The sequence below is a fragment of the Taudactylus pleione genome, unplaced genomic scaffold (genome assembly GCF_031769625.1).
Source record: "Taudactylus pleione unplaced genomic scaffold, aTauple2 ptg000220l, whole genome shotgun sequence".
Taxonomy (NCBI): Eukaryota; Metazoa; Chordata; class Amphibia; order Anura; family Myobatrachidae; genus Taudactylus; species Taudactylus pleione.
In genome coordinates, this window is record NW_028284622.1 from 103,002 (window position 1) to 126,292 (window position 23,291).

General features: G+C 47.4%; 1 protein-coding gene across 1 annotated transcript in view; it reads left to right on the forward strand.

Moving 5' to 3' along the window:
* LOC148517328 (transcription factor COE3-like) overlaps window positions 1-23,291 on the forward strand; it is a gene marked incomplete at its 5' end in the record, with an annotated part of 118,172 nt that overhangs the window by 87,681 nt on the left and 7,200 nt on the right. Inside the window, 4 exons of the mRNA XM_088478834.1 lie at window positions 9,660-9,725; window positions 14,360-14,534; window positions 16,798-16,920; window positions 21,966-22,151. Of these exons, the coding sequence (XP_088334960.1) occupies window positions 9,660-9,725; window positions 14,360-14,534; window positions 16,798-16,920; window positions 21,966-22,151 (550 nt within the window). The remainder of the gene's footprint in view (window positions 1-9,659; window positions 9,726-14,359; window positions 14,535-16,797; window positions 16,921-21,965; window positions 22,152-23,291) is intronic.

Below are 23,291 nucleotides of genomic sequence, written 5' to 3' on the forward strand. Positions count from 1 at the left end.
CACACACAGCAGCAGGGAAGCAGCACACCAGTCTGGATGCAAGTACAAGCTGGTCGGCGCCAGTCTTTATTGTACAATGTCAGAAACATAAAGAAAACATAAATATAAATCCTAGCCCTGTCGGGGCACTAACTCCACAGGTAGTTCCCTCACTACCAGAACCTGGCAGGGCCTAATGCCCTCGCCAGCAACATAAGCACAGCACAACACTCACAGTTAGGTATCCAAGTGTCTCTGAGCAAACTCCCTGTCTGCTCTCCCAGGTGAGACAATCAGCCCTCAACACACTAGGCTTATATTGGCCACTCTCAGGTGGGAACCCAATCAAGCCTGTTACCAGGCTGCGAGAACCAAAACCTGGAGTGGCCGTTGGTGGAGCCCTCCCTCTCCTCTCACCCACAACCCCCAGGTCCCAAACCGGCTTTTCAAAAAGCCGAAACTCAGGCCTGCTACACTGCAGACTTTCTTCTGGGGGTTTAAAACACAAAAGACAGGAATCTGGGACAAATGTACCTGCCACAGGCCACTTTACCAGTGATCCTATCACATATCCCCCCCCTTTGTTTCGACCTGTGGGGCGGAACAACTGAAGCCCCCAAACAATGAACGCGTGACAGCTGGCTTCCTGGCCTGTGTTCCACTGAAAATTTAAAAGTTTGTAACGCCAAGAACCATCTTTTAATTCTCGCATTACTGTCCTTATTTTCAGACATCCACTTCAGAGTGGCATGGTCAGTGATCAATTTGAACTTTCTTCCGACCAAGTAGTACCTGAGAGCCTCTAACGCCCACTTTATGGCCAACGCCTCCTTCTCCACTGTGGCATAGTTTCTCTCATGTACATTCAACTTTCTGCTAAGATAGAAAATAGGGTGTTCCTCACCCTCCTTATTCTGGGACAGGACCGCTCCTATACCTACTTCTGATGCATCAGTTTGTACTATGAATTCCCTTTCAAAATTAGGAGTCATCAGGACTGGTTGGGAACACAACGCTACTTTCAACTCCTGAAAAGCTTTCTCTGCCTCAGGACTCCATTCCACCATGACTTTTTGTTTGCCTTTGGTCAGGTCAGTCAGTGGGACTGCCATGGTGGCAACGTTGGGTATAAACCTCCTGTAGTACCCCGTAATTCCCAAGAAGGCTCTCACCTGCTTCTTTTTCAGAGGCCGTGGCCAGTTTTGTATGGCATCAACTTTATTGAGCTGAGGCTTTATCAGGCCTCTGCCAATGGTGTATCCCAGATATTTTACTTCCTCCATGCCTAGACAACACTTTTTTGGGTTGGCTGTCAAACCTGCCTTATAGATGGAGTCCAACACTGCTTGTACCCTGGGTAAGTGAGACTGCCAATCAGGACTATGAACGACCACGTCATCCAGATAAGCAGCCGCATACCATCTATGGGGCCTTAGAATCCTGTCCATCATTCTTTGGAAGGTAGCAGGTGCCCCATGTAGCCCAAAGGGCAACATCTTGTACTGAAACAAGCCCTCTGGTGCTGAAAAAGCTGTCTTTTGTTTGGCGCTCTCGGTTAATGGTACTTGCCAATACCCTTTGGTTAGGTCAAGAGTGGTTAAATACCTTGCCGTCCCTAGTCTCTCAATCAGTTCATCCACTCTTGGCATCGGGTAGGCATCGAATTTTGAAACACTGTTCAACTTTCGGAAGTCATTGCAGAAACGCACACTCCCGTCGGGCTTTGGAATCAACACAATGGGACTTGACCATTCACTAAGTGATTCTTCAATAACCCCTAACTCTAGCATATTTTTAATTTCTTTCGACACCGATTCTCTTTGTGCTTCTGGTAACCTATAGGACTTTAGATTAACTTTAACCCCTAGGTCAGTGATGATGTCATGTTTAATGACCGAGGTTTTCCCAGGTACGTCAGAGAACAGCACCCTATTTCTAATCAGAAACTCCTTGACCTCTTGTTGTTGAATTGCCGACAGGGTTTTTGCCACTGTCACTTCGGGAACTAAGGGCCCTGGACTTACTGGAGGGTCTCGGACGGCCGACAGTACCGTTCTATTTTTCCAGGGCTTTAACAGATTTATATGGTATATCTGTTCCGGCTTTCTTTTCCCCGGCTGGTAAACTTTGTAATTGACCTGTCCCACTCTTTCTAAGATTTCAAAGGGCCCTTGCCATTTAGCCAAAAGTTTATTTTCCACAGTAGGAACCAATACTAACACTCTGTCCCCAGGAGCAAAGCTGCGTAACCGAGCATTGCGGTTGTATACCCTCTGCTGTGCCTGTTGAGCCTGTTCCAGGTGCTCTCTCACTATCTGCACTACCGCAGCAATTCGCTCCTGCATTTGAGAAACATACTCAATCACCATTTTGTAAGGACTAGACTGCCCCTCCAATGTCTCTTTGGCAATGTCTAGTAACCCCCTTGGGTGTCTCCCATACAACAAGTCGAAGGGTGAAAACCCAGTGGAGGACTGGGGAACTTCTCTTATGGCCAACAATAAATACGGCAATAAGTAGTCCCAATCCCTACCTTCCTTGTCGACCACTTTCCTAAGCATGTGTTTTAACGTCTTGTTAAACCTCTCGACCAGCCCATCGGTTTGGGGGTGATAAACCGAAGTTCTTAACTGTTCGATTTTAAACAGGCGGCATAACTCTTTCATGACTTTGGACATAAACCCTGTACCCTGGTTAGTTAGTATCTCCTTAGGCATACCCAGCCTGCTAAAGACATGAACTAGCTCTCTGGCAATGGTCTTGGTTGACGTATTGCGCAACGGGATCGCTTCCGGGTACCTGGTAGTGTAATCCATTATGACCAGAATATACTGGTGTCCCCTGGCAGATTTCATTAAGGGTCCAACCAAATCCATCGCTATTCTTTCAAACGGCACCTCTATGATAGGCAATGGAACTAGTGGACCCTTAAAATGTGGCCTGGGAGCATGATACTGACACTCAGGGCAGGATGCGCAAAAGTCAGATACCTCTTTATGAAGCTCGGGCCAGAAAAACCTCTGCATTATTCGCTCAGTGGTTTTCTCTACCCCTAGATGGCCTGCCGTTATATGACCATGGGCCAGATCCAACACTGTTCTTCTGTAGGCTTTGGGAACTATTAGTTGTTCCACAACATCTTCCCCCTTCTTAGTCACCTGATATAACAAATCCTGCCACATTGCCATGTGGGGATAGGACAAAGAACTATCAGGGTCTACGGGTTTACCATCAACTACTTTTACATTCTCCCTGGCTTTTACCAAAGTAGGGTCATTCAACTGCTCCACGGCAAAGACCTCTCTTCTGACCTCTAAATCAGGCAGACGATCATCTGGCCCAACAACACTTCCCACCTCAATGGGAGGCACACCAGTTGGCGGGCCACCGTCACGCTCCGCATTCTCTAGCTCGCCAATCATAGTAGAAAAAGGGAATAACTCTGACTCAGAAGAAACTCCCTCCTCCACTACATCGACAACCTTCTCAAATGGATCGGGGTTGTTCACTTCTGGAACAAAATGGCTTTCCTACAACTTCCAGAAGTGAGCAAAGTCTCTCCCCAATATTGCATCGCACATCAGACCAGGCACCAAACCCACAGAAACTATAGCAGAACCACATGGTGTCTCGATGTTCACTTCGGCAGTAACATAATATCGAGTATCCCCATGTATGCAGGTCACACCAACAGTTCTCCCTGTATGCCGCAAGGGGTTCACCAGCTCAGCTTTTATAAGTGTCACCAAGCTACCAGAGTCTAACAGTGCCTCTACTCGGTTGCCATCTACAGTGAGTACACACATGTGCTTATCAGTCTCAGCCTGCCGGTCAGCCGTACAGGCTATCTGTGCAAAGAAAGACCCCCTGCGGTAGACATGAGCAGTATCACATTGCATAGGTTCAGTTGTAAGTGCACAATTAGCGGCAATATGGCCGAAGCCACCACATCGGAAACACTGAATCATATTAATGTTTAGTCATTTACGGGGCAAGAACCTTCCCGGCCTGGCAGGCCTGTCTCCAGGTTCTACACCCTCAGTCTTAGGTACATTCCACCGCCCAGCACCCTTCTCCCCTGGAACAGTCTTACCAGTGTCTGTGGGAGTTCGCCGGTGCGCCATCGGGACTCGTGGGGCATACTCATCAGCTCCTCAGCCGCCACGTACCTCTCCACTAGCTCGACCAACTGGTCCGCGGTCTTAGGGTCTGCATGGCTCACCCACTTGCGCAGAGTCGCGGGTAACGATCGCAGGTACCGGTCCATCACAACCCTTTCCACAATCTGTGGTCCCGTCAGCGTCTCGGGCTGTAGCCATTTTGAGGACAGATGGACGAGGTCATGCATCTATGAACGTGGAGGCTTGTCCATATGGAACTCCCAGCGGTGGACCCGTTGGGCACGAACAAAGGTGGTGACTCCCAAGCGAGTTAGGATCTCCTGTTTTAGTTTTTTATAGTCCTTGGCATCAGCCAGGCATAAGTCAAAATAGGCCTTTTGTGGCTCCCCAGACAAAAAAGGTGCCACCAGACTTGCCCACTGCTCCTTGGGCCAACTCTCCCTTTCGGCCGTTCTTTCAAATGCGGTGAGATAGGCCTCCACATCATCGCCTGAAGTCATCTTCTGGAGGAAGTGACTGGCTCGTACGGAGTGAGTGGTGGTGGGAGGACCAGTACCAACATCTCTGGGCCGGGCGATCAGGTGCTGTACCACCTCTTTTATGGCCTGGCTGTTTTCCGCTAAGGCCCGGCGGGTTTCCTCGATGGCAACCTGTTGTTGTGCCTGGGCTGTCTCCAAGGCCGACAGTTGCACCGTGGTGGATTCCTGCAGAGCCCTGGTAGATTCCTGCTGAGCTCTGGTAGATTCCTGCTGAGCTGCTGTAGCTTGGAGCAGGGCTTTAATAATGTCCTCCATTTTGTCCTGGGGTGTAGGTTGGAAGCTGAACCTTGCCTCTCTGAGCATGGGCTGACGCCTCCTCTATGGGACTCCAAGGACACAACGTTATTTCCACACTCACAAATTGGGTGTCTGTCCCTTTAATTTTTAAACGGAAAGTTTTCCTCTTGCTGCAACTTCAGTGTGTGTGGGTGCCCACATTCTCCACCATATTGTGACACAGTTAGGTTAGGGGGTCCCTCTCCTGGGTAGAGGACTCCTTCCTTACACACACACACAGCAGCAGGGAAGCAGCACACCAGTCTGGATGCAAGTACAAGCTGGTCGGCGCCAGTCTTTATTGTACAATGTCAGAAACATAAAGAAAACATAAATATAAATCCTAGCCCTGTCGGGGCACTAACTTCACAGGTAGTTCCCTCACTACCAGAACCTGGCAGGGCCTAATGCCCTCGCCAGCAACAAAAGCACAGCACAACACTCACAGTTAGGTTTCCAAGTGTCTCTGAGCAAACTCCCTGCCTGCTCTCCCAGGTGAGACAATCAGCCCTCAACACACTAGGCTTATATTGGCCACCCTCAGGTGGGAACCCAATCAAGCCTGTTACCAGGCTGCGAGAACCAAAACCTGGAGTGGCCGTGGGGGGAGCTCTCCCTTTCCTCTCACCCACAACCCCCAGGTCCCAAACCGGCTTTTCAAAAAGCCGAAACTCAGGCCTGCTACACTGCAGACTTTCTCCTGGGGATTTAAAACACAAAAGACAGGAATCTGGGACAAATGTACCTGCCACAGACCACTTTACCAGTGATCCTATCACAATATATATATATAGTATATATATATATATATCTATATATCTATATAAATATAGATATATATACATATATACACACATATAGTACCCCTTCTGAAATGCCCCCTGAAGTTGTGCCCCTTCTCTAATGCCCCCAGTAGTTGTGCCCCCTGCAATGCCCCCAATAGCTGTGTCTCTTATTCAATGCTCCCTGTAGTTGTACCACTTGTCTGATGCCCCCAGTAGTTGTGCCCCCTGCAATGCCCCCTGTAGTCGTGCACCCTAAAGTAGTGCCCCCAGTATTAACTCCCCCTCTGCGCCCACACACCTGTGAAAAACTTACCTGTCAGGGCTCCAGGGTCCCACCGTCGCGGCTGCTGCTGCCTGCTGGATAAGGCGCGCAGGCTTCACTCATCACGCGGGTGCCGTCATGACATCACCCGCGCAATGAATCACTGGGAACGCTGGCCTCTGAAGTGCTCAGAGGCCAGTGTTCCCAGTTAGTTGGTCACGATCTACATGCAGGAGCTCCGCGAGCTTCTAGTAGATCGCGACCAACCTTAGCCAGACCTGACCTGAGGCATGTGGCCAGGGGTCGGGGACAGTGTGTGGGTGCCCGCTGTGTGTGGGGGCCCCTGGACGACCGCCCCTGTCGCCCTGCCTTTAATCCGGCCCTGGTTGGAATGAGAATCTGGTAACGTATGGGAGTAACTGATGATCAGCAATTTGCTCCTAAATGCCAGAAAACAAATAAAAATGGCGTCAGACAAGTTTGTTAAATGTTTGATCTGAACAATGTGTTCAAACAACAGTTTTTGTCCATTTTCCGGCATTTGGGAGCAAATTGCTGATCATCAGTTACTCCCATACATTACCAGATTTTCAATCCAACCAATCAACTAGTTGGATGGTTGGACAGAAAATCTTGACGTGTGTATGCAGCTTAGGAAAAGTGTTAAAAACATGATAGAACACGGAGCAAAATAGAAGAAATGAATAGAAGTGCCTGTGTGCTGCGTGTTCTGCCGAAGCTCTGCGCAGATCAGTCTGCACAGGGTAAAGAAAGGGTTAAAATTTAGAAAACAACCTTCATGGAGTCCCCTCCCCCAAAAAGCATCACCAGCCCTGGACCCATTCTGGTACCAGAATAATGGGGAGATAATGGAGTGCAGTTCCCCCCGCATGTCCAGTAACAGCACCAGTCTCTACCAGCAGGGAGGGTAATGCCATAGGATGGGGACACACATCAGGGAATGCCCCTGCCAAAGCATCATTTATCCCCTAGCTGGCCACTGGGATTTCTTAGAAAGTGTGGTCCACCTCCTGAAGATACCCCTGGTGATGGTGGGTGCAGGGTTAATGAGTGATAAATAGTACTTAATATTATTCTTTACAGTGGGACTACAGATCCTAGCAAGCAGTCCTCCCCATGTCAGCACTTGGAGGACCACAAGTGCCACAATGCCTGGACAGTAAAATATATAGAAAAGGACCCCCCCCGAATTATTCATCATCACAGCGGAACATTATTGCTGTCCGTCCAATGTATCATTGCAGGGGCAGCGACTTTGGGTGTAGTATTGTGTTAGGCTGCATAGACAGATAATTCCTTGAAATCACAGCGGTAAATGTGCGGCTTTCTGTGTGGAGAAATGGCGGCTTCAGTGTTCATATCCCCACAGCTGAAATACTGACGTGCACATTTATTTCTTTATTTAATGGCTTTTACATTTGTTTCTTAGTGAACATCAGGATTACGGTATCTTGATGTTTACGGAGCCACTGAGATCAGTCAATAAATTCACATTACAGATAATCCACTTTTTACATAATGGCCACTGACAAAGCGGTTGCTAAGTAGATTGGGCCCTAAGTGTAGGCACCATATTGTAACTTGCCTTATTCCCCAGCGTCAGGCGTAAAGGCAATTAGCAGCTGATTGAGGCTCCAGGCTTGGCCTTAGTGTTATGTTCGATAGATAGGGATGAGGCGGGAGCAGTAATGGATGATAAATGCATTGCCGTGTAGGAGATCAGAGAGGACACTGAGTGTGGAGAGAGCATCAGTAAGGGGATGGGAAAGAGAATAAAGTACTTACAGCAGAATAATGAAATAAGCCAACAGGATACTGATATATCTGTTAGAAGATTCCACACTTGGCACCTTCCCATGTATCAATATGCCAAAGAGAGAGATAATCAAAGAAGCTCTTCCTAGAGGAAATGTGCTTGACAGTCCACACAGCGATTCACTCTCACACAGTCCACACAAAGAGTTACTCACACACAGTCCACACAAGGAGTCACTCACACAGTCCACACAAGAGTCACTCTCACACAGTCCACACAACGAGTCACTCTCACACAGTCCACACAAGGAGTCACTCTCACACAGTCCACACAACGATTCACTCTCACACAGTCCACACGAGTCACTTTCACACAGTCCACACAACGAGTCACACTCACACAGTCCACACAAGGAGTCACTCTCACAGTCCACACAACGAGTCACCCTCACACAGTCCACACAACGAGTCACTCTCACATAGTCCACACAACAAGTCACTTTCATACAGTCCACACAAGGAGTCACTCACACAGTCCACACAACGAGTCACTTTCACACAGTCCACACAATGAGTCACACTCACACAGTCCACACAAGGAGTCACACTCACACAGTCCACACAAGGAGTCACTCTCACACAGTCCACACAACGAGTCACCCTCACACAGTCCACACAACAAGTCACTCTCACATAGTCCACACAACAAGTCACTCTCATACAGTCCACACAATGAGTCACACTCACACAGTCCACACAACCAGTCACTCTAACACAGTCCACACAACGAGTCACTTTCACGCAGTCCACACAACCAGTCACTCTCACACAGTCCACACAACAAGTCACACTCACACAGTCCACACAAGGAGTCACTCTCACACAGTCCACACAAGGAGTCACTCTCACACAGTCCACACAAGGAGTCAGACTCACATAGTCCACACAACAAGTCACTCTCATACTGTCCACACAAGGAGTCACTCACACAGTCCACACAATGAGTCACACTCACACAGTCCACACAACCAGTCACTCTCACACAGTCCACACAACGAGTCACTTTCACGCAGTCCACACAAGGAGTCACTCTCACACAGTCCACACAAGGAGTCACTCTCACACAGTCCACACAACGAGTCACTCTCACATAGTCCACACAACAAGTCACTCTCATACAGTCCACACAAGGAGTCACTCACACAGTCCACACAACGAGTCACACTCACACAGTCCACACAAGGAGTCACACTCACACAGTCCACACAAGGAGTCACTCTGACACAGTCCACACAAGGAGTCACTCTGACACAGTCCACACAAGGAGTCGCTCTCACACAGTCCACACAATGAGTCACTCTCACATAGTCCACACAACCAGTCACTCTCATACAGTCCACACAAGGAGTCACTCACACAGTCCACACAAAGATTCACTCTCACACAGTCCACATGAGTCACTCTCACACTGTCCTCACAATGTGTCACTCACAGTCCACACAACGAGCCACTCAGTCCTCACAGCAATGTATCATAATATTGAGTCACGTCAAGGCCATGACATGACAACACTGTATAATAACCACACTGATTCTGCTTTCTATAGTAAGTAAGATAATCTATTTCTCATTATAGATATGACATGGTACCATTATGACAGAGTGAAATCGGTGAATAACGTCATAATGTAGTTTATACAAAGTGTCAGATTACATATTTTTGTGGTGCGGACCCAATATCTTAGTATCTGTATATACATGTCCGTACACAGGCTCGTATATTGTCTAATCTCTTTATAGTATGTAGTGTAAATCTGGATGATGGTACTGAAGAAACCATCTCACTAATGCTATAGGATGTTTGTATTCATTTTACCTCACCAAAGCCACAGTACTAACAGTTCTCTTCATGTTTCCTTCAGGAGGTCCTGCTGAAGAGGGCCGCCGATCTGGTGGAAGCGTTGTACGGCATGCCACACAATAACCAGGTAACGCAGTGCATGGAGAACCTTCTCCTCATCTTAATGACACAGTTATGGTGGCAGGGGAACTTCATCCTAAACCTTAAGTAGCATCTGATTAGATGGGTTCTACTGTCATCCCACCAACCTTGATAAGTGCTCCACACTCTGATTCCTGGAGATTACAATTAGAGATGGATGAATCCATTTATCCATTGGATTTACCAAGATGCACAGTTACTTGCTCTTGCTAGGCAAATGCAGGTGTGTCTGACCTGTTTAAATGCTGTTTCATGGGCGTGCATAAATTAGCCATTGCGATCTCGTCATGGCATGAGGGCTCTCAGGGGTAAATTTACTAAGATTCGAGTTTGGTCAAGTTTTTTTTTTCATAATCTCGATTTGCTTCGCCGAATCTCGAGTGAATTTCCCGTTTGTCATCTCGCAAATTTCCTAAAAAGTGAGTTTATCTTAAAGTAAGTTTTCAGATGGTGAAGCAGATCGAGATTTCTCCCTCTAGTAGCAAATTTAGATGAGATTACTCACCCGAGATTGCAGTGTTTTCTCTCTGCAAGCAGCCTGCACATACAGGCTTTATTCAGAGGTTATTCGATGTTTGTCTAGTGCGCATGCGCACGAGGGAGCCAAAGGGGGCGAGCTGTCGATGTTGATTGACAGCTCGCCCCGTTTGGAAGGCGGGCCGGGGGGGTGGCAGCCCAAACGGAGGCGTTCCCATGGGAACGCCTACCGTTTGGGGGAGGCCCCACTGACATCACTAGTAATGTCAGTGGAGAGCTTCCGGCTCTGACAGAGCCAGAAGCTCTCCGGGGCTTACGACAAGTGAGACCCTACCCTAGGGTCTCGTCGTAAGCCCCGATGGTCGCAATGGTCAATGACCATCGCGACCATCACCCTAGCGGTCGTTAGAGCTGTGGGTGTTAACCCACAGCCTAACGACTGAAACAGAGGCGGGCGGTCAGGATGCAAGCGGCCGCCCAGTTTCTGAGCGACCGCTTGCATCCTCCGACCGCCTCTGAATGAGGCCCACAGTGTCAGTGAGATATGTGAAGGCTGCTTGTGTTACACCTGTAAAAGAAGGGTTCATTTTAAAACAAAATGACGTAGGTTCCCCCCCAAAAGCTTAACCAGCCCCAGACTGGTCAGCCAGTTCTGGTTCCAAAAATTACAGGGAACAAAACGAGTAGGGTTCCACTGTAATTTAGGAACCAGCACCTGGCTGCAGGGCCAGTGCTGGTTTTAAATATAGGGTGGAAAAATTGCGTAGGGGTTGCCCTATATTTAAAACCAGCACCGGACCCAAACCGACCACAGCCAGGAGACCCTATTATGGCCAAAGCATTCTCATCCTAAGCCGGTCAGGCCGAGCCAGGGATCTCAGGGGAGGTGGGGACCCCCCCCAAAAAAGGTCCCTCCTCTCCCGAAACCCCAGGCTTGGTCTTCCACGGATGTACCTGGAAAAAAGATCCCATACTCACCTCCTTCCTGACGCCGCTCTCCATAGCATCCAGGGTCTTGGCACATAAAAAAACGACTTACGCGATCCATGCTGGACATGTGTAAGTATATGTTGTCACATATACTTGCACCTCGCGAAATGACAGGTGACCGAAATCATCTGTTATTTCCCACGGGCCGCTAGCCAATCAGCGGCCGCTTTACATGTAGTGGTCGCTCATTGGCTGGTTACACGTGGGTCCCAGCCAATGAGCGGCTGCTGATTGGCTAGCGATCCGCGGGAAATAATAGATAATTTCAGTCATCTGTCATTTCGCGGGGTGCAAGTATATGTGACAACATATACTTTTTTATTTATTATTTATTTATTAAAAGTTTCTTATATAGCGCAGCATATTCTGTTGCGCTTTACAATTGGAAACATTAATAGAACAAAACTGGGTAATAACAGACAGATATATAGGTAGGAAGGCCCTGCTCCTAAGCTTACAATCTATAGGGAAATAGGCATTGATACACAAGGATAGGTGCTATATATTGCATTTTAGTCCAACAGAATGCAGAGTTTCTTGGTTGGCTGCATGATCCAGTCACACAGGAATGTCGGCCAAATGTCTTGAGGATGTGAGAGAAAGACGATGTGTGAGGTTGTGTGTGGACTGTGAGAGGGGATGTAATTATGATGAGCTTGCGTGAGGAGGTGAGTTTTCAGGGAACGCTTGAAGGACTGGAGACTAGAGTAGAGTCTTATTGTGTGTGGTAAGGCATTCCATAGAGTGGGTGCAGCCCGAAGAAAGTCCTGCAACTGTGAATGGGAGCAAGTAATGCGTGGGGATGAGAGACGCAGATTTTGTGCTGAGCGGAGAGGTCAGGTAGGGAGATATTTTGAGATGAGTGAAAAGATGTATGTTGGTGTGGTTTGGTTAATAGCCTTATGTGTAAGTAAAAGTAACCAATGGAGGGACTGACAGAGCGGGGCAGCAGACGATGAACGTTTGGCAAGGAAGATAAGCCTTGCAGCTGCATAATGGATTGTAATGGCAAGAGTCTGTTTTTAGGAAGACCAGTTAGGAGACTATTACAATAGTCAATGCGGGAAATAACGAGTGCATGGATTAGAGTTTTTGCAGTGTCTTGTGTGAGATATGGTCAAATTTTGGATATGTTTTTTAGATGTATGTAACATGGTTTTGAGACAGATTGAATGTGGGAAACAAAGGACAGTCCCGAGTCAAGTATGACACCCAGGCAGCAAGCTTGTGGGGCATATACTTGCACCTGTTTGTATGGTTCGTTTAAGTCTTTTTTTCTTTTTTGCCAAGATTGTGGATGTTATGGAAAGCTGCGCCAGGATGGAGGTGAGTATGGGATCTTTTTTCCAGGTACATCCATGGAATCTACATTGGAGAAGAGGAGATACCTGCTGGTACAGGTAATTATGTATGAGTTGGTTAGGTGTTTGTATTAAAGTTTTACTAGATATGGTGTGTGTGTACTGTGGTTTTTTTAACTATTTATTTTACAGTGGGGGTAAGGGCGCTGACATGCTGGCACCTTTAGTTCCTCTGTAAAATACAAGTTTACTACAATTTATCACTTTATTAACCCCGTAACCACTGCTCCAGGGGTGTGGGGAAGAGCCCCGGGGTTCAGACCAAGCCTGAGGTTTCAGGAGGGAGGGGGCCTTTTTTGGGGGGTTCCCACCTCCCCTGAGATCCCTGGCTTGGCCTGACCAGCTTGGGGTGAGAATGCTTTGGCCATGGAGACTTGGTAATAGGATCTCCTGGCTGTGGTATTACACCCCGGTCGGGTTGGGTCCGGTGCTGGTTTTAAATATAGGGGGGCCCCTATGCAATTTCCCCCCCTCCTTAATTTAATACCAGCACTGGCCCTGCAGCCAGGTGCTGGTTCCTAAATTACAGCGGAACCCTACTCATTTTGGTCACCGTATTTTATGGAACCAGGACTGGCTAACCAGTCCGGGGCTGTATGTTTCTGCAAAACTCGCAGCTCAGGAGATGGTTTATTTGAAACTTCAATATCTCTGCGAGTTTGCTAAATTCTCACCCGAGATTGTCATCTCACCAATTGTTGGTAAATTCCCGAGTTGCATATTCTCCATGAAAAGTGCTTCAGAGTTTGGCCGATGGGGAGTTGTTTCGAGTTTGCAATCTCACCCGAGTTTGTCTTTAGTAAATTTGCAAGATGAAAAACATGCCTAAACTCACCCGAGATTGCAATCTCGACAAACTCGAATCTTAGTAAATTTACCCCTCAGTGTCTCAGGAGAGCCGCAGTGTTTGAGACAAGTCAGACTCGACTTACAAGCATCATGGCCGCCCGTTCTGCGTCCATGTTTACGGCAGTGGTTCCCAAACTGTGCGCCGTGGCACCCAGGGGTGCCTCGGGACACTTTCAGGGGTGCCTCAGGTTGGTTGTCCAGCATCAAATCAATTTATTTATGGTCAATGTAATGTAAATATGTGGACAAACAGAAGCACAAACCTGTCCCCACCACATAACTGAGCATAAGGATGACAGGTAGCACAAATTACTTCACTTTACTACTACAGTACATTTTTTTCTGAATTTCTCAATAACAAACATTTGGCTTAGGGACGCCCCGTGAAAACAATTCTGATACTCTAGGGCGCCGTGATTCAAAAAAGTTTGGGAACCTCTGTTTTACGCTGTTGTAAGTCGTCGGACAGATATGGGCGTCCCTATGCTTGGCTAAGCTTTGGAGACATTAGCATATTTTTGCTAATGCATTCCGTAAGAGATCGCAGTTGCGATTGTTTTGGCGGAAATCTCGGTATCAGGCCACAAATCACAGCAAAAAGAAGTCCGAGGAATTCAGACATCTCTAATGACAATGACAGACATTCGGTGTGGCGTAACCCAGATGTTCGGCTAGTCCGGTGGTGCTGGTGTCCCCTGTAAGATCCATCTTTGAGGCACGGTTGTGGGGATCGGTCACAGAAGAATGGATCTACTATAAATATATTGAGGCCATAACCTTGATTCAATACAGTATAAATATGTGATTCACACACATTTACATTACCGTACATGTTTACAATGAAAAGATGACCGTGGTCTGTATTTAATAATACAACAGCATATTGATCAGAATGTCGTAGGAGCTTAATTACTGTCCCCTGATTAATCTCTTCCTCCCACAGGACATTATTTTAAAAAGAGCAGCAGATATCGCTGAAGCACTGTACAGCGTCCCACGCACTTCCAACCAGCTCTCCTCACTAACGACCAATCACCATGCAGGAATGATGGGGGTCAACTCCTTCGGGAGCCAACTGGCCATCAATATCGCAGAGTCTTCCCAGAACTCCGACCAAGGTAACGGGCCCTGGGCTGCAGTAACAGCACTAATCCCGGTTCTGGTAACACTGAGGATGTCATTTGCCAAGCAGAAAACGGCTGAGGTCTAGGGCAAAACTTTTACAGAGCAAGATGGCGGCATAAGTTGCGCTAAACTGAGAAGAGCAGTAGGGTGATTCCCACAGGCTCGGAGGATGGATTATATGTGGTATTTATGCCATTGCACAGTGCACTGACTTTGCTTCACATGCCCGCACACCCGGGCGCTACTCTAGTTACTGGGTGGGGGGGGAGGGTAGGGATGGGGAGAGCATACGTTCTCCTGGATGGGTGATGGGTGAAGGATCAGTGCACTTTGCTTTGTGCGCTAGGTGAAATTTGCACATGGAGACAATTGCACCATATCTGCCCCGGGCTTGTGGAGACAGAGGGCTTTATTTATTAACATTATTTTTACTAAAATAAAGTGATAAAGGCTGTTTTGTGTTGTCACACCCTTTTCACATTATTTTAGTTTCACCTGTAGTTATTACAGGGCAATTGGAGTAGAATTAGTAAAATTCTACTCCAACCCCCAGTATCACTTATTTTTAGTAAAGCAGATCGCATTTCCCATAATTGTAATGGGAAATGTGATCCGACCTAACTTACTAAAAATAAATTGTAAAAAAATACCGGGGGAAGCCCTGTGATAATAACGCCACCTGGAGGTGGCGTTATCCAGGGTCTCCCCCGGTTACCGGGCTCCCACTCTGCTCTAACGGGGAGAGCAGAGGCGGGAGCCGGTACCAGTAATCAGCTATGTGGTCTAAGCAGACCGCAAGCTGATTACTGTAAAAAAAAAGAAAAAAAAAATTAAACATTTTTTTTTTCACTTACCTGAATCCAGGGACCGGTGATCGGGCCTCCGGTGATGGCTCCTCTCCGGTCAGCTAGTTTCCCATAGTACACTGGGGCCCGGTCATCAGGTGATCGGACCCCAGTGCAGTATGGGAGATCACCTGATTGGGAAGCCCAGAGAAGATAACCGGAGGCCAGGAGGATGCAGGTAAGTGTAATGAAGGGAGGGGGGTTTGTGGGGGTGGTGGGGGGTCGCGGGGGTCTGCGATCGCGGGGGGCGGGACTTAGCTTAGCGTCGGTGGGGGGGTAGTAGCGGTGGTCGGTTAGCGCATGCTCGGGCTCTTAGTCGCAGTATTTTTTCCGAAAATACCGCGACTAGAGTGCGGATGAGATCCGCAGGGACAGAGCTTTATCGCAAGCTCTGTCCCTGCAAGGGATTTATAGTAAATCCCTGTGATATTGCCTGAATTCGCAATGCGAATTCACTCGGTAATATCACACTACAATCCGCATTCAATATGCGGATTGTAGTAAATAGAGCCCTTAGGGGTATATTTACAAAAGGGTGATTTTAATCTATTTTGGTTTTTATATTGATCTTAATCAATGTTGTGTTTTCTGGGGCTAAATTGCACATTTACTAACAAATCATTTTTGATTTGTTTTCTTAAGTGTTAGTAAATGTGCGATTTAGCCCCAGAAAACACAACATTGATTTAGATCGATTTAAAATCCACCAAAATCGAGTAAAATATACCGTTAGTAAATATACCTCTTAGAGGTATAATTATCCAAGGGAAAAAACCTTTATGTCCAGATTTGACTAATACACCCAGGGGCTACTTTTTCTTGTCGCAGTGCTCGTTCTGTCAGCGCAAACTCTGAATTTTTTTTACAATGGTCAATAGTTTTGCGATTATTATTTATTTTTATTTGTATTTAATTTTTTTATTTTTTTTATTTTTTATTTTTTGACTAAGTAGAGTTGAGAGCCCAAGTCAGACCTTACAGCCCCACTGCATGTGCACGGCTAGAGGGACTGAACCATCCAGTCAGTGACCCCCTTCCCCGTTAGTATTACTATAGTCATACCTCCCAACAGTTATATTTGCAGAATCCGGGTAAAAGTAAGCCCTGCCCCTGAAACCGCCAGACTCCGCCTTCTTGGGAAGCCCCACCCATGTAATCCTAGACCCCAGCAAGTTCCGGCTATTTGGGACAGTCAGATACGGGGACGTTTCTTAGGTGTGCAGGATATTTCTGATACTACAGAATGACTTATTATCTGTGTAGTGATTTTTTGCCGTCCTCTCTGTAGCCACAGTGTCCTCAGCTGGCTGATAATAAATACAGTATGAATTATAGAGCTACATTATTTATGGCTAATTCAGGATTGATGCCAGTATGTATATATATATATTTCCTTTACTATACTTCACAGAAGGGTCACCATTAAGCACGAGCTCTACGCATGTTGGTGGAGTGTCATGGCTTGATGGGCGGAGGTCGGTATCGCCGCACCCCACGGGGGAGCACATGAACCCTTATTTTGCATTGCATTTGGGCAAGTACTTCTTTTATATTCCAGTGGGTTTATAAGGGTAAAATGTCATCTATAGATTGGCCTACAAATACCTGTACTTGCACTATTCAGACTTATTTATAACTGTTCCTTCAATTTACCATCTGAGGTTGACCCGTCAGTGACAGACAGCCATTGTTTAGGCTGAACCGCTCAGTGCCTCATGCCTCTGAGATATCATTTGATCACAGTGAATTGGAAAGTTGCCCTGAAACCCCCCCCGTACTTGTGTATATGACGGACAGACACTAGCAGGCACCATAGCTGAATTTTTCTATAGGAAATGGGACCAGTTAATAATAAATATTGAATGTTCTTTTCAGTGTTTTCTGTAAGTGCAGTCCCTCTGACATAATCTATATTGCTTGTACAGACCTGGGGGTATATTTATCAAAGTTCATTTTTACTTTCGTTTGATGTTCGATTTAGCTCACCTCAAATCGAATCAAATTGAAAGTACAAATCGCTCTTCAAATCCCATAATTTACTAAAATTAGATTTTAGAAGCATTTTCTAAATCGAATTTGATTGGGTTCGTTTTTGAACAGTGATTTGCTGTTCAATTTTGCATGTTCATGTACAAATCGAACAGCAAATTTCACTTCAAAACGAACTTAAAAACCCGACTGAATAGAAACTGCTTCATGCTTTCATTTTCAGCATGAGCAGTTCATTTTGAGACAGATACTGTACATGCAGACATCAGTGAGATGCATGTATGTATCTTACTGTAAAAAGCTTAGAAAGAGTTAAAGTAAAAAAAAATGACGGGGGGTCCCCCCCTAAAACAGAACCAGCCCCGGACTATTCATAGCCAGTCCTGGTTGTGTAAGTACAGAGAAAAAATACGTAGGGTTCCCCTGTACTTAGCACAACCAGCACTGGGCTCTGATCTGGACCTGGTTCTGGAATTGCAGGGGAAAAAATGCATAGGGTTCCCCTGTAATTTCCACAACGAGTACCGGACCCTTTCCAGTGGGGAGGTGATGCCACATCCAGGGAAGCCCTTTCAACGGGCCCCCCAGCTGAAGCATCAGCCCTGACCGCTAGTCAGCCCAGGCCATGGATCCCTGGGAAGTTTGAAGTCAATGGTGGGAACCTGCAGAATAAACTTTAGTAACCCTGCGGCTCTCCATTGACTTCAATGGAGGGAGCCATTCATTTATTGAGAGAGGCAGGGGCTGACCTCTCTTAACCAATGAATGCTCAGATACAGTGCTACAAAGGGAGAAGCCCACATCTGAGCTCTTCATTCAGGAGGTAACAACCATTATGGCTGTTGCATGTTGCATGGATCGCGTTTCTCGTTTTTTTAATTTAGCAAGACCATGGATGCCTACAGGGAGAAGGGGAAATTACAGGGAAACAATATGCATTTTTGCCCCTATAATTCCGGAACCGGGACAGGATCAGAGCCCTTTCCTTTTTGTGCTAAGTATAGGGGAACCCTTCAGAATATTTTCCATGTACTTACACAACCAGGACTGGTTATGAAAAGTCTGGGGCTGGTTCTGTTTTAGGGGGGGACCCCACGTCATTTTTTTTTAAACTTTAACTCTTTCTAAGCTTTTTACAGTAAGATACATGCATGCATCTCACTGATGTATGCATGTATCTGTGTCAATCCAACCTGCTCATGCTCAAATCGAAAGCATGAAGCAGGTCTATTTGGGGATTTGAAGTTCGATTTTCTATTCGATTTCAAATCGAATAATAGTAAATAAGGGATTTGTGTGTTGGTCTATGTAAAAGTACCAATGTTTTTCCGATGTTTGATTTTGAGTGGGATTTGAGTGAAATTCAGGTTTTATGTTCTATTTTACATTAGTTTTTGCCTTTAGTAAATCTCCAAATGCAAAATCGAATGAAAATCGAACTTTAGTAAATTTACCCCCTGATGTCACACGTAGCACAGACCTGATGTCGCACGTTGCACAGACCTGATGTCGCACGTAGCGCAGACCTGATGTCACACATAGCGCAGACCTGATGTCACACGTAGCGCAGAGTTGCGTTTTAGTCCGCCCGCTGTGACCGTCTCACTTCCTTATGCTAATGCTGGAATCTGCCCGTGTATGCTACAAATCTGTCTGTGTATGCTACAAACCTGCGCGTCGGCATGTGGAAGCCGGTCGCGGCCACGGTTTTATATTTGTAGACACAACCATCATCATTATCATTGGGCTGCTCCCATCCCATGCTGGGTGTAAGAGATCTATCTGACATATGCGTCCTATATCCGCTGTACACTATAATCGCTCTGCCAGGAAACTCACACAACACTTCCACAGGATGGCCCAGATCCGTGCGTTCACATGGTCAGTGCCCAGAAATACCCATTGTGGTGAAGCGTACAATGGACGGATCAATTCATATGCACTAGCATTCTCCATCTGAGTATGTATACCTGATCAGGCACAGGCGCAGTATGCTGAAATGTGTAAGATCCACCATCATTGCCACTTGCGTCGGACTCAGAATCAGACCCAATGTGACCACACTGTCTCCAGCTCCTAGAGTGCTTTTATTATTGTGACTGGGCTCCCCCGGGATCTGGTTCTGTGTTCTCTTCCAGACAGCCTCACCTCAGCCATCCTCCAGCCTCATTCCTCATCCCCTGTCTCATCCTAGGCTTCCTCCAGCTACACCTCTCTTCCCAGATTTCCTCCAAACTTATCTCTCTACCCAGCCTTTCTCCAGACTCACCCCTCACGCTGGCCTTCCTCCAGCCTGACCTTTCATACCAGCCTTCCTCCACCCTCACTCTAGCCTTCCTCCAGCCTCAACTCTCTTCCCACCCTTCCTCCAGCATCCCCTCTTTTCCCAGCTTTTCTCCAGCTTCACCTCTCTTCCTTGCCTCCTCCAGTCTGAACTCTCATACCAGCCTTCCTCCAGCCTCACCCTAGCCTTCCTCCAGACTCAACTCTATTCCCAGCCTTTCAGCATTGCCTCTTCCCAGCCTTCCTCCAGTTTCACCTTTCCTCCAGGCCTTTCTCCAGACTTATCCCTCACCCTGGCCTTCCTCCAGCCTCACCCTAGCCTTCCTCCAGCCTCAAATCTCTTCCTAGCCATCCTCCAGCCTCACCCCAGTCTTCCTTCAGCATCACCTCTCTTCCCAGCCTAACCTTACTTCCCAGGTCTTTCTCCAGACTCACCTCTCTTCCCAGCCTTTCTCCAGGCTCTCCCCAACCTTCATCCAGCCTCTCCCATCATACTATCCTTCCTCCAGACTCACCCTAGCCTTCCTCCAGACTCAACTCTCTTCCCAGCCTTCCTCCAAACTCCCCCTTCATCCCAGCCTTCCTCCAGACTCACCCCTCATGATGGCCTTCCTCCAGCCTGAACTCTCATACCAGCCTTCCTCCAGCCTCACCCTAGCCTTCCTCAAGCCTCAACTCTATTCCCAGCCTTCCTCCAGCATCACCTTTCTTCCCAGCCTTCCTCCAGCTTCACCTCTATTCCCAGCCTTCCTCCAGTCTCACCTCTCTTCCCAATCTTCTTCCAGCTTTACTTCTCATACCAGCCGTCCTCCAGCCTCACCCGAGCCTTCTTCCAGACAACTTTCTTCCCAGCCTTTCAGCATTACCTCTTCCCAGCCTTCCTCCAGTTTAACCTTTCCTCCAGGCCTTTCTCCAGACTCATCCCTCACTCTGGCCTTCCTCCAGCCTCAAATTTCTTCCTAGCCATCCTCCAGCCTCACTCCAGTCTTCCTCCAGCATCACCCCTCTTCCCAGCCTCAACTCACTTCCAAGGCCTTTCTCCAGCCTCACTTCTCTTCCCAGCCTTCATCCAGCCTCACCCATCATCCCATCCTTCCTCCAGACTCACCCTTGCCTTCCTCCAGACTCAACTCTCTTCCCAGCCTTCCTCCAAACTCCCCCTTCATCCCAGCCTTCCTCAGGACTCACACCAACCATCCTCCAGCATCACCTCTCTTCCCAGCCTTCTTACAGCACTCCTCCAGCCTAAGCCCTCCCCAGCCTTCTTCCAGACTCACCCCTCAATCTAGTCTCTTTCCAGCCTCACCTCTTTTCCCAGCCTCAGTCATACTTCTCATCCCAGCTTCATGTCCACCTCATTCCTTTCCCCAGCCCTCCTTCAGCCTCAACACTTACCTCAGCTTTCCTCCAGCCTCACCCCAGCCTTCCTCCATCCCCAGTTTTCTCACACTTCACCCAAGACTTCCTTGAGCTTTACACCTTAACCAAGATTCCCTCCAGCCTCACCCTTCATCCAACTTTCCTCCAATTTCACCCTTCATCCCAGCTGTCCTCCAGTTCATCCTCCCCCAGCCTTACCTCTCACCCGTCTTCTTCAGTCTTTCTCCAGGTTCATCTCTCACCCCAACTTTCCTCCAGAATCACCTATCACCCCAGCCTTCTTCCATCCCTCTCCCAACCTTTCTCCAGCCTCACCCCACCCCTAAATGATCCCACAGAAGGATGGATGCATATTGGACTAACCCAGCCCAGACTTAAAAGTTCTCCCTCCCTCAGCCACGGTGTCTGTGTCCCCCATGTTGTCCTCCACCATTACATTTGTAGGCTCTGGTGACTTTAGCTCTCTGTGTGGAGCCCCTGTCTCCCTAGGCCCTGGTGACAACATATTTCTATGTTATGTGATATTCTGTTATATGATAGTATTTTAAATTATGTTATGTGATAGTATGTTATGTGACAGTATGTTATTTGATATTATGTTATGTAATATTATGTTATGTGATAGTATGTTATGCGATAGTATTTTATATTATGTTATATGATGTTATGTGACAGTATGTTATGTGATAGTATGTTATGTGATAATATGTTATGTGATATTATGTTATGTGATAGTCTGTTATGCGATAGTATTTTATATTATGTTATATGATGTTATGTGACAGTATGTTATGTGATAGTATGTTATATGATATTATGTTATGTGATAGTCTGTTATGCGATAGTATTTTATATTATGTTATATGATAGTATGTTATATGATCTTAGTATGTTCTATGTTATATGTATAAATCTCTTCTGTCTCAGGCTACTCCAGGAACACAAGCAGTGCCTCCCCACGAGGATACGTGCCCAGCTCCACCCCTCAGCAGTCCCATTATAACACCATTACTTCCAGCATGAATGGCTATGCAGGGGCAGGGATGACCAGCCTGGGAGTACCGGCATCTCCAAGCTTCCTGAATGGCTCTACAGCCAACTCTCCATATGCAAGTAAGTATAGGATCCTGCCCGGTGTCCAGTCCCTGATAGGTGGCTCTGCCCGGCTGCTGTGCTTAGTAAATCTGCTGCTATTATACAGCTCTGGGGTAGTGAGAGGTGTCTGTATAACACAGTGACAGATCTATGTATACCGCTCGGTGCTAATGCACAGTCTGCGCCCACTCAAGGTTATGGCAGCCGGGGTCATTGCCTTATTCCAGAAGCACACATATACATAACAGTAGTATGACAGCGCGGTGTCTCAGGGCCTGATTCAGCAAGGAACGCAGTTGCTTGTACGCATGCAATCGACCGGTTGTTGCGTTTTGTTCATGCGCATGTATCGCAGTGCGCGTGCGCGAACTAGCCACTGCGATCGGGACTGCAATCGCAGAGGCTATGCAGAACCATGGCAGAGTGATTGACAGGAAGTGCAGTTTGTGGGTGGTGACGGGGAGGTGGTCTGGCGAACGCTGGCTTGCCAGTGCATTCGCACGCCATTTTGGGGGTGCGCATAAATTATCCACTGTGATACCATAAACAGGCCTGAGGCCTCATAGCGTGCGCTGTAATAAGAAATTCCTGAGTGAGGTCTGACCTGCCTTACCTGTGCGTATGGCTCCGATGTTACTCGATGTTTCCGATTGTTTCTCTTTGTTGCCCTAGTATATGGATGTGAGTAAGGGGAAGTGGGCGTCATTATGTCAGGCTGTGATCGCAATGTGAATGCAAACATTTACATGTCACCACTGATATTAGCAACTGCGCTGCGTGCGTATTAGCAGAATAGCGATCCTTAGTGAATCAGGCCCTCAGTATGCTGTACATTATACAAGTCCCGTGTTACTTACAGCCTGATATTAGCAGATGTGGCAGCTGGAACCTAAATAACAATGGGCCTGATTCAGACCCACTCGCGAGCGGCTGTCCGCTCGCAAGTGGGTCGATGTTATGGACTGAGCATGCGCACGACGGAGGGAGCTCCGTCGTGCGCATGCGCCAGACGCGACGAGCGAAGGAAAGTCCTTCGCTCGTTGTGTCCGATCAAAGGGGGCGTGCTGTCAGAAGCCGGCCCACTGACATCACTAGTGATGTCAGTGGGAGTGATTTTGGCTCTGATAGAGCCAAAATCACTCCGGAGCTTGCGGTTGA